General features: G+C 41.5%; 1 protein-coding gene across 1 annotated transcript in view; it reads left to right on the top strand.

Annotated features, from left to right (window-relative positions):
• Positions 1–12,618, top strand: part of LOC109932881 (trafficking protein particle complex subunit 8) — a 73,446-nt gene that overhangs the window by 39,578 nt on the left and 21,250 nt on the right. The window contains exons 12-14 of the mRNA XM_048596222.1: positions 6,294–6,423; positions 7,915–8,043; positions 8,908–9,062. Coding sequence (XP_048452179.1) covers positions 6,294–6,423; positions 7,915–8,043; positions 8,908–9,062 — 414 coding nt within the window. The remainder of the gene's footprint in view (positions 1–6,293; positions 6,424–7,914; positions 8,044–8,907; positions 9,063–12,618) is intronic.

The raw sequence follows: 12,618 nt of genomic DNA, 5'->3' as shown, positions 1-12,618 counted from the left end.
CTGCCCAGCAGATGTTAACTTGTTGAACGGCTACATGTGTCCCACTTGCTTCCTGGCAGCTTCTCTGGGTGGCTCTCTTTCTCCCCTTTTTTGCATATTAATAATTCCATAAAGAGCAACACAAAGAAGGCTAATCCTAATCCACATTAACATTTCCACCAATGGGAACGCAGATTTAAATATGGTCCTGTCTGCCTCCTGAGGGTTTGGAGGCCAGTTGTTGTATCCCCTGACTGCAGAGGCTGAGATCATCTCCTTCAACACAATTGAAGCAGGGCATGCACTTCGCTTATCCTTCACATAAGCGATGTTAAGTGGGCTTCCAAATGCTCATTTAAATCCGAGCTGCTCATATTTTTTTGACTCGTAAAGTGAGCGATACGCTTAGTGCTGATGAACAAAAAGCATGCTCGGTGTAACAACAAACGATCGTGGTTCATTCAACGTGTGTAGTCTGCTCACTGGCACTTTGTCATTCAGTGGCTGCTACTTTACAGTTCGAACGCAATCAAAATAACTTTGTCCGTGGTGTCCTGCCTATTTAGAACATGGTTTAAATTGAGATTTTAAAAGTTCAAGCTGAATTTAGCAGAGCATGCTTGGATGGAACAAAATATTCAGCTCAACTTTTACTTGTAATCCAGAAGGAGAGCCTCAGTTTTGGAGCAGGGTAGGTGTTTTGGGCTGTTCCAACCTGTACAAGCTAAAATGGGTACTAATTTAGACTAAAATAGTTAGAGGTGAGAGAAATTCATTACATTTGAGTGTAGAGCTATCCTGGGCGAATTAGATCAAAAGTTTGGCAGGACAAATTGTTACAGAACAATGGCTTCCTGGGTTGTGAGGGGTGCAGGGTGCAGAATCCAGGAGTAGATCATTCAGTCCTTCAAGCCTGCTCTGCCGTTCAGTACGATCATGACTGGTCATCTAACTCAATACCCTGTTCCTGCCGTCTCCCTATACCCTTTGGTCACTTTTAGCCATAAAAACTAAATCTAACTCCTGCTCCTCAAACATTGTGTTATGGCCTCCACTGCTTTCTGTGGCAGAGAATTCCACAGGTTCACCATTCCATGGATGAGGAACTTTCTCCTCATCTCAGACCAAAATGGCCTACCCTATAGACCGTGACCCCCGGTTCTCGATTTTCCCCAGTCATTGGAAACCACCTTCCTGTGTTTACCCTTTCTATGTGATCACCTCTCGTAGAAACATAGAAGATAGGAGCAGGAGGAAGCCATTTGGCCCTTCAAGCCTGCTCCACTATTCTTCACTATCATGGCTGATTGCCTAACTCAATAGCCTAATCCTGTTTTCTCCCCATAACCTATGATCCTGTTTGCCCCAAGTGTGCTCTCATTCTTAACTTGAGTGAATACAGTTTTAACTGATCTGGTCTCTCTTCATATGTCTGTCCTGCATTCCCAGAAATCCCCCTGGTAAACTCTTGTTGCACTCCCTCCATAGCCAGAACATCTATCCTCCTGTTAAAGATATCAAAACTGCGTACATTACTTCAGGTGTGGCCTGATCAAGATCCTGTACAATTACAGGAAGACATCCCTGCTGCTGCACTCCTAATCCTCACTATGAAGGTCAACATACCGTTTTCCCATTCACTACACCATGCTTACCTTCAGTGACTGGTGTATAAGTACACCCAAGCCTCACTGCAACACTTCCTTTTCCAATCTATTACTATTCAGATAATCTGCATTGTGTTTTTGCTACAAAAGTGGATAACCTCAACATTTATCCTCATTTATATTTCACCCTGCCATGTATTTTCCAGCTTGCTTACTTTTCCAAATCTCACTGAAGTGTCTTTGCATCCTCCTTGCAGTTCACCATTCCATCCAGCTTTGTGTCACCTGCAGACTTGGAGATATTACATTTTAGTTCCTTCATTTAAATCATTAATATATATTGTTAATAGCTGTGATCCAACCACTGGTCACTGCGGTACCCCAGTAGTCACTGTCTGCCATACAGAAAAAGACACATTTATTCCTATAGTTTGTTTCCTATCTGCCATCCACTTCTCTCTCCCTGTCGGTACGTTGTCTCCAATCCCATGTGCTCTTATTTTACACAATCTCTTATGTGGAACCTTATTGAAAGCCTTCTCAAAGTCCAAATGATTATATCCATTGGCTCCCCTTATCAACACTACTAGTTAATGTCCTTGCAGAATTTCAGTAGATTTATCGAGCATGATTTCCTTTTCCTTTTTTGTAAGTCCACACTGACTACCCTACCCCATCCCTATTTTCCAACTGCTCTGCCACTATCTGTTATAGTGGACTTCAGCATTTTCCCCACTATCAATGCCACGCTGACCTTACCTGTTTTCTTGTGATCTCCATTGTTAAATAGTGGGGTTACATTAGTTATCCTCAAATCAGTAAGATGTATAGGAGCAGAATTAAGTCATTCAGCCCATTGTCTCCTTTGTTGTTTGATCATAGCTGACATGTTTCTCAGCCCCATTCTCCTGCCTTCTCCCTGTAACCCTTGATCCCTTTACAAATCAAGAACCTGTCTATCTCCGACTTAAATACAGTCAGTGACTTGGCCACCACAGCCCTCTGCGGCAATAAGTTCTGCAGATTCATCACCTTCTGACTGAAAAAATTTCCTTTTCATATTGGCTCTTAAAATTATCCCTTTACTCTGACCCTGTGTCCTTGGGTCCTAGTCTCCACTACTAGTGGAGACATCTTCTCCAAGTCCACTCTATCCAGTCCTGTCAATATTCTCAAAATCTTCAATGAGATTCCCCCTCCATCCTTCTAAATTCCATTGAATACAGACCCAGATTCTTCAACCACTCCTCAAATGAGAAGCCCTTCATCCCTGGGATCATTCTCGTAAACCTCCTCTGCTGCCTGCTGCCCACCCACTCACCCACCACAAACAAACCACCACCACCACCACCAACACACGCCACATCTTCAGATACAGGACCCACAACTGTTCAGTGTTCCAGATGTGGTCTGACCAGAGTCTTATACAGCCCCAGCAGTACATCTCTGCTTTGTATTCTGGCCATCTTGAAATGAATGCTCACGTTGCATTTGTCATCCTACCTGCACGTTAACCTTAAGAGAATCCTGAACTAGGACTCAAGTTCCTTTTGGGCTTCAGATTTCTAAAGCCTTTCCCTGTTTAGAAAATAGTCTATGCCTCTGTTCTTGCTGCCAAAATACTTAACCTCATTCTTTCTCACACTATTCCATCTACTATTACTTTGCCCACTCTTGTAGCTTGATCAAGTCCTTCTGCAGTCTCCCTGCTTCTGCCTGTTCTTCCAACTACTGTTGTGTCATCTGAAAACTTATCCGCAGGTTTTCATTCATATATAAATGATTTGGATGTGAATATAGGGAGCATGGTTAATAAGTTTGCAAATGACACCAAAATTGATGGTCTGTTGGATACAGCGGGATTTTGATTAGCTGGATCGAATAGCTGAGGAGTGGCAGATGGAGTTTAATTTAGATAAATGTGAGGTGCTTTGCATTTTGATAAGACCAACCAGGGCAGGATTTGGACAACTAATGGTAGGGCCCTTGGGAGTGTTGTTGAACAGAGACTGAAGGGTTCAGGTGCACACTTTATTTAAAGTGCCATCACAGATGGACAGGGTGGTAAAGAAGGTTCTGGGAATTACCTGCTTTCATCAGTCAGAGTAATGAGTATAGGAGTTAGGATGTCATATTGGGTTGTACGGAATGTTGGTGAGGTCAGATTTGGAGTACTGTGTACAGTTGAGGTTAGTCTGCTATAGGAAGGATGTTATTAAATTGGAAAGGGTTCAGAAGATATTTATCAGGAGTTGCTGGGAATGGCGGGGTTTGAGTTATACTAAGCTTCTGGATAAGCTGGGACTTTGTTCACTGTGTGTATTGAATCAACTGTTAGAAGTAGTAGAGGCAAGTACAGTACAACATCAAAAAGACACATTTGAGCAGGTATGTGAGGAAAGGTTCAGAAGGTTATGGGCCACGTACAGGCAAATGACACTAGTTTGGGAAACATGGTCAGCATGGGCGAGTTGGTCTGAAGGGTCCGTTTCTGTGCCGTGTGACTGACTCTATAACGATGCCCTCAGTTCCTTCATCCAGATTGTTAGCGTATAATGCAAATAATTGTGGTTCCAACACTGACCCTTGTGGAACTCCAGTAGTCTCCAAAGCCATCCTGAAAAGGACCCCTTTATTGCCACTGTCTTCTGCCAGTCAGCCAATCATCTTTGCATGCCAGTACCTTGCCCCTCATGCAATGGGCTCTTGTCCTTATTTAGCAGCCTCCTGTGCGACACCTTGTCAAAGTCTTCCTGGAAATCGAAATAGATCATATCCACTGGCTCTCCTTTGTCTAATTTGCTTGTTCCATCCTCAGAATTCTGACATTCATCAAGTATGACCTCCCCTTTGATGAAACCGTGCTGACTCAGCCTTATTTTACCATGTGCAGTACTTACAAGTACTCCACAATCTCATCCTTTAATAATTGATTCTAGCATTTTACCAACCACTGAGGCCAGGCCAACCAACGTATAGTTTCCTAACTTCTGCCTCCCTCCCATCTTAAATAGGGGTGTTACGTTAACAATTTTCCAGTCCTCTGGGACCCTTTCTGACTCCAGTGATTCCTGAAAGATCACCACCAATGCTTCTGCAATCTGCTCAGCTATTCTCTTCAGCACTTCAGGGGTGTAATGCATCTGATCTGGGTGACTTATCCACCTTCAGACCTTTCATCTTTCCCAGCATCTTCTCGTATGCGATGGCCACTGGACTCATCTCTGCCCCCAAATTTCTCTAAGTTCTGGTACGCTGCTGGTGTTTTTCCACTGAAAGCTGATGTAAAGTTAGTTGCTACTTAGTTTCTCCACCACTTCTTTGTACCCTTTACATCTGCTTCAGCCTCATTTTCCAACAGTTCAATGTCTACTCTTGTCTCTCTTGTATATCTTAAAAACTCTTGCAATCATCTTTTATATTACTGGGCAGCTCACCCTCACATTTCATCTTCTCTTCCCTTATTGCTTTTTCAATTATCTTCTGGCTTTACATGAATCTTTGCTGCATTGTATGCTTTTTATTTTGCATGGTTGCCCTGTCCTCCCCTTATGTTTTTTTTCTTCTTCCTTGAGTGAATTTCTGGTGTGCCTCTCAAATTACCCTAGAAATCCCTGCTGTTGCTGCTCCATTGTCTCCCCTAATAGGCTCCCCTTCCACTCCTCCCTCATTTCTTTGTAGTTAGCTTTACTCAATTGTAATACCATTACATCTGATTCCAGCTTGTTTCCCTCAAACTGTAGTGTGAATTCTTTCGTTATGATTACTGCCCCCTAGGGATTCCTTCAATTTAAGCTCCCTTATCAAATCTGCCTCATTACACGTCACCAGGCTCTGAATTACCTATTCCCTAGTGGGCTCAATCACCAGCTGCTCCAAAAAACGATACCATCTCATAAACATTCCATGAATTCCGTTTCATGAGATCAGCTGCCAACCTCATTTCCCCAATCCACCTGGAATCTTGAAGTCCCTCATGATTATTGTAATAGAAAAGGCATCCCAGAAAGGCACTATTTCCTGATTTCTTCCTAACATACTGGGTACTGCTGGGACATCTGTGCATAATTCCCATTAGGGTCTTTTCTCCTTTTTTATGGTTTCTCAACTCTGCCTATGCAGATTCTTCACCCTGTAACTCTTTCTACCTTGCTAATGATTTCATTTCATTTCCTGCTAACAAGTCACCCTTCAGCAAACGTGCCAACTCTTTCGATAGGCTGACTATCCTTGGATATTTAGTTCAGCCCTGGATCCCTTAATAGCCACATCCCTGATGACGAGTCAAATGTGGACACGGCTTTAATGTCTTATTTGACAATGATGCCTTAATGCAGAGCATCCTAGGCTTGGCTTCTAGGTGGAGCTTGAACTCGGAACCTTCTGACTCGTGATAGGAATGTCACCACCATCATTGGCTGTCAAATTGTGTAAACGTATACAACATTATCAGTAAAGCAAGTTACTCCTTAAAGCACCTGTTTTAAAATAATTTTCACGAATACTTTTGTTGTAAACCTGTTGCTGACAAGAGAACACTGATCTCCAGTAAAAACTATCTTGACAGATCTAGCATTTTTTAAATGTTATTTCAGCTTGGCACCATATGCTTATATTTTGCATCAGTCTTTGAAAACGTTGTCAATGTATGATAACCCTGTAGATAAAGAATATTTTTGAAAATAACTTGTGCTTTTGTGATTTTAGGCAAGATTAAAACTGCTTCCTCATCAGACAGGAGAGTTGCACATTCTTGGTGTTGTATATAATCTTAGCACTGTACAGTCATCTCCTACCCAAGATGGAATGGACTACAGTCCTGGAATGCAGATAGGAGGTGAGACCATCTGTTTCTCCAGGTATCCTACTGAATGGGCTGCATTTTCTGACACAGGAGCATGCGCAGTATACTCAGATTTTTGTACGCGCACTCTCTTGCATGTGTGACTCTTGAGCCTGCACATGCCCAGTTGATTAGGGCACCTGGTGTCGGCAAATACTGCCTATCTAATGAGGTTCTTTGCACCGTTTTTGAAAGCACGTTATATTTTTAATATACAGCGAACATTGGAAATCTGAAACAAAAGCAGAAAAGACTAGAAGTATTCAAATCAGGAAGTGCCTGTGAGCTCTTCAGTTTTTCAAGTTTGTTACATTATAAAGAGGTTGGAGTCTTGCTTCATTGAAGGGTTTTGGTGAGACCACGCCTGAGCAGAGTACAGTTTTAGCCTCCTTACAAAGGAAGGATGTACCTACCTTTAGCGGGGTGCAACAATTTTTTTTATTCATTCGTGGGATGAGGACATCGTTGGCTAGGCCAACATTTATTGCCCATCCTTAATTGCCTAGAAGGCAGTTAAGAGTCAACCACAAACCAAAACAGAAATTGCTAGAAAAGCTCAGCAGTTCTGGTAGTATCTCTGAAGAGAAATCAAAGTTAACATTTCGGGTCCAGTGACTCTTCCTCAGACCTGAGCTTTCCAACAATTTCTGTTTTTGTTTCTGATTTACGGCATCCACAATTCTTTCAGTTTTTATTAGTCAACCACGCTGCTGTGGGTCTGGAGTCACATACATAGGCTAGCCTGGGTAGGAATGGCAGTTTCCCTCCCTACAGGATATTAGTGAACCAAGTGGGTTTTTAGAACAATCAACAATGGATTCATGGTCCACATCTGACTCCTAATTTGAGATTTTTAATGATCTCAAATTCTACCTTGATCCATGATGAGATTCAAACCTGAGTCCCAGAACATTTTGTGAAGTTGATGGCTGGGATGATGTGATTGTTCTCAGAGGCAAGATTGAGTTGCCTCGATCTGCAGAGTGTGGAATTTGGTAGAATTTGAGGTGGTGTAATAGAAACGTATGGAACTCATTAGGGACTTGACAGGATAAATGCTGAGGGGGAATGTTTTCCTTTGCTGGTGAGCGTAGCAGGTGGTTCTCAATCTCAGAATAATGCATTTGAGGATAAAATGCAAGCTTCTTCACTTGAATGGTATGAGCCTTTGGAACTTCACCCTCTAGAGAACTTTGAAGCTCAGTCATTAAATATAGTCAAGCTGCAATTGACAGTTTTTTACTTAAGAGATACTATGCATTTGTGCTTCGTATAGGAAGATGGAGTTGTTAGTAGGTCAGCCGTGATTGTATTGAATGGCAGAAGGACTAAATGGCCTATTCCTGCTTTTATTTCACGAAACATTTTCTCTCGCCACCGATTGTTGGCTGATCTATTGCATATTTTAAGCACTTCCTGTTATTTTACGTGTGTGAAGATTGTTGATTTAGCTCCTGTCACTTTTTCCCTGATCTGTTTACGCAGGCAGTTACCTCAATGCCAGCAACCTCCGCCTGGGAAAGTCTGGAAGCAAACAGCAGGCTCCTCACAGCCTCCATCAGTCCAGCCCTTCAGATCCACTAGAATACTTCCATGGGCTAAGCTGGACAGAAGGTTAGTTGTGGTGGTGGAGCAGCTACTGGACTAGTTTTGGTGAATGTGCTGGACAAGAATAATTTGTCTACTCCTTACATGCCAAATCTGAAAACATTAAATTTGACTTCCTATGTTAGACACCAAAATTTATTCCAACTGACTGTTAGTCGAAGGCCACTTCATAATTTGTTTGAGCTGTTCATCTTAAGTCTTGTAATTCTTCTCAGCATTAACTGAGAGAATATATTGTAGTTCATTCTTCAAATTCAAAGTTGAAATTGAGCAAATGATCTATTATGGATTCAAATTGATGATCTGCCAAGCTTTTGCCCACTTGCTTAACCTGTCTATACTGTCTGCAACTTCGTCGTTTTCACTACCTGCCTTTTTTGGCACATTCGATTTCCTCCTCCAAGTGAATTATAAATAATTGTGGCCCTTAATTAATCCTGCTAATTACAGGTCACCATCCCCAAAATGCCTCCATATCACAAACCCCCTCTTAGTTAGCCAATCCTCTTCCCATGCTAATATACTACCTCCAACACCATGGGCCCTTATTCAGTAGCTTAATGTGTTATCCAGAATCTGGTGAGCCTGTGGAATTTGCTACCACAGAAAACCATTGATTTCAAGGAGGAGTTGAATATAACACTTTTTGGGTTAAAGGGATCAAAGGAAATGGATAAAAATTGGAATGGGTTACTGAGTTGGATGATAAACCATGATTACATTGAATGCAGGCTATGGGTCTGGGTGGGATGCTCTTTGGAAGGTCACTGCAGACTTGAGGGGCCAAATGGCCTCTGACTTGTACTGTAGTGGTTCTGATGTTCTATGACATCATAGTTTTGCTCAAGCATCCGTTTCCCTTTGGTTTAGGCAAGGCACCTCATGGATTATCGGTAAGAGGACGGCAAGATTTGGAAATCCAGGGACCTAGGCTCAATAACACTAAAGAGGAGAAAACATCTGTTAAGTATGGATCAGATCGACGGCTAGATCCCATCATCACAGAAGCAATGCCTTTGTTGGAGGTAATATCCGTTGTGACACGAATTAGCCCCACCACTCTAGAAACCAAGCATTAGTCCTCCACACTTTCTAGTAATTGGACTCTGGTTAGATGATGAAATAAAAATTAACATCTGTTCAGTGCAGATGTTCTTCATAGAAAAAAGTATAGTTTGAGGAATGTTTCAGCAGGTCACGGTACTGGTTGATAGCCTAGTAAAAAAGTAGCGGTGGGGCAGCATTTTAGGAGCTACTTTTCAAGCCTCCCTGGTCAGTATTTGTAGCAAAGTTTGCAGCTTTGTGATGAGTTCTTGGTGATCTGCCCACTTCTGGTGCAGCAAGTGAAAGAAAAATGGACAATTCTAAGATGTAAGTTTACACTTCTGAAGTTCATGTGACTGTGAACTTTGGAAGCTTAAGCACACCCAGTAAAGGGAATGACCTAGTGGTATTGCTGGATTGTTAATCCAGAGATCCAGATAATGTTCTGGGGACCTAGGTTCAAATCCCGCCATGGCAGATGGTGGAATTTGAATTCAATAAATATCTGGAGGTAAGAGTCTAACGATGACCATGAATCTATTGTCGATTGTCGGTTGTCGGGAAATACCCATCTGGTTCACTAATTTCCTTTAGGGAAGGAAACTGCCATCCTTACCTGGTCTGGCCTACGTGTGACTCCAGACCCACAGCAATGTGGTTGATGCTTAGCTACCCTGTGATAATTAGGGATGGGCAATAAATGCTGCCTAGCCAGCAGTGCTCTTATCCTGCGAATGAATAAAGAATAAATGTAAAACTGTTTACTGTTTTTTGATTTCTCTGCATTGTCAAGTGTTGCAGTAAATCTGGAAGAAGCCTGTCGGAGGCCACTTTAGAACGATGAGCAGTGAAATAGTTAAGTCTGAATTATTGAAGATTCTGGCAATGCCATTGTAATTTGAAATTTAAAATCTATAAAACTTGAATTAAAAAAAGAATGAGCTGAATGGTCATCATGTAACACACCATGTTGATTGTTGTAAAAACCCATGTCTTGTTCTCTCAAAGAAATCTATCCTTGCTGGTCTGGCCTACATATGACTCTAGACCCACAGAAATGTTCTTTGCTCCCAACTGCCCTCTGTACCATTGGGGATAGACAATAAAAGCTGGCCCAGCCCGCAACATCTACGTCCCATGAATGAATCATAAAAGCAATACAGATTCATAAGCCTTCAGTAACAATCATTCAACTTCAGAAAAAAGTAACTTGTATTACTAGAAAATTGAAGAGCAATAATTTTGAATATCTGTACTGGGAACAATAGAAGGATGAAATTCTAACAGTCAAATGGGAGCCAATTTTTGCTGTGTCCTTCATTTCTCTGGCTCAATAATTCTGATCAGTTTGTCATGTGGATATTTTATTGTCTCTGAAATTAGCCTTCTGTTACTGTATTTTGTTACTATCTTAATATTTAAAAGACATCTCAGTAGATGTGATTTATTTCTTGTGCGTATTCCAGTGTGTTACAGCAAAGCCATAAGAACAGAATTTCAGCAAAGAATTGCATTCGAACTTGCAACGACACAAATTACGAACTGATAAAATTTGACAAGCCATTTTTAAGTTGTGGAAAATTCGAAGGCCTAACATAATGAAGTTCAGTCTTAAACATTCAAATTGAGAACAATATTCCTGTCAGTATAAAGATGTTTGAATTATTGCACAACAGACTTGTGAGCAAGGCTATTGCTCATAGAATAAAAGGGACAGAATATGAATTCGGAATTGGATGACCAGTAGGAAACTGTTGGCATTTACAGCTGTTCCTCCAGATTGGAGGGAAGTTTATGGAGTCCCCCAGGCATCTGTATTGTAATCCCTGCTCTTCCTGATCTGTGTAATGATCTAGACTTCGGTGTTCGTGGAACAATTTCAAAATTTTAGTGATACAAAACTTCAAAGCAATTGTGAACCATGGGGGGGTAGTGTTGAGGATCAAAAGGATTTAAGTTGTTGGAATCATTGAAGAAATGGCAGATGAAATTCTATGCAGATAGGTGTAAAGTGATTAATTTTGTTTGCAGAATTCTGAAGGGATGATATAAAATAAAGGGTACAGGATGTGATGGATGTCTATGTGCATAAATCATTAAAGGTTGGGATTGGTATCGTAGGCTTTGTTTAAATTTTTAAGTGGGCAGGTTCAGTCTGTTTAGTTAGGACATTTCCCCAAGAAATGAAGCAGTAAATGGCTATCACTGGTTTTGTCGAGTTGAAATAATTGCAGTGGTCTTTGTGATAGCAAAGAATAGAGTCCTATGTACTAATATATGGAGCTTCTGGTACATGCAAGTTGGCAGAAAATTGCCAACTGCATTCTACTGTGAACCTTAAACTAAAAGGATTGTAAGGTTCACGGTGTAATTCTTTGCACATTCGGGGTTATCCATCAAATATGGTCCAGTTGCAGAATTTCATCTAATGTTATGCATTGTTGAATTTTGCAGCGCAGGCTGGCTGTGGTCAGGCTCTTGTTGTGAACACTTAAAGTAAAAGCTGTTTGATGCATGCTGCCATTCTTTGGGCTGTGAAACCTTACACACCTGGATCATACCAGCATTGTCATTGACATACCACATTACTCACTTGAGAGGCAGACCATCTTTTTGGCTTGTTGGCTGCATTCTGTTAGCGGCAATGCCACTTGTGTTACTGCATAGCAGCTGGATGAAACAGTGAGCCTCACCTGTTGCTCAAACCTTTCAGATACTTTGCCCTTCCAGGATAATCTGAGAAGGACTGTTGCTATTGGCCTGTACTTTAAGTCTCAACACAGCATCAACATTCTGCACTCTGCACCTGTTTAAACTCATTAGCTGACAGCTTTTTGCTAGCTCATTTGTCACAGCAGTGCCCTGAACAGTTAAATCCTATATTAATGAAATGAGTTACGAAACCAAGGACTTGTCTTGAACTTGCATAAAACTCCAGTTTGGCCTCAACTGGAGTTCTGTGACCAGTTCTGAGTGCCATTGTTTTAGAAAAATCCAAAGGCATTTGAAGGAGGAGTTCCAATGATGAGGAACTTCAGTTATGTAACTAGACTGGAAAAATTGGGGTTGTTACCTTTGTGGATAAGAGAAAGTAGAGAGGGGATTTGATGGAAGTACTCAAAACTACCTGGACAGGACACTTCCTGTCTGGGTAGAGTAGCTAATGAGAAACTGTTCCCACCAGTCAAAGGAAAGGATCAACAAGAGGGCGTAGAGTTATGATAGCTGGCAAAAGCAGCAATGGAGACATGAGGAAAAATTGAATGCAGTGAGTGATTAGGATTTGGAGTGCACTGCCAGAATGTGTTGGAAGCAGGTTCAAACAAGATTTTGTCAAGGGAATTAGATTATCTGCAAAAGAAGAATATGCATGGTATGGGGAGAAGATTCCTTTTGAGTACCCAGTCCTGAAATAAAAGGCTAAACTGCTGCACTCCATGCTGGTCCCATTGTGATTTTTGAGCCCTTTGATCGAAATGAAACATTGCAACTTTCATAGGGGCCGTTCTTTATTTTCATGACTCGAATGGATAAATG

This window comes from Rhincodon typus, chromosome 4 (genome assembly GCF_021869965.1).
Source record: "Rhincodon typus isolate 14 chromosome 4, sRhiTyp1.1, whole genome shotgun sequence".
NCBI lineage: Eukaryota > Metazoa > Chordata > Chondrichthyes > Orectolobiformes > Rhincodontidae > Rhincodon > Rhincodon typus.
The sequence above is the reverse complement of the archived record's forward strand: the minus strand, read 5'-3'. Positions and strand labels throughout refer to the sequence as shown.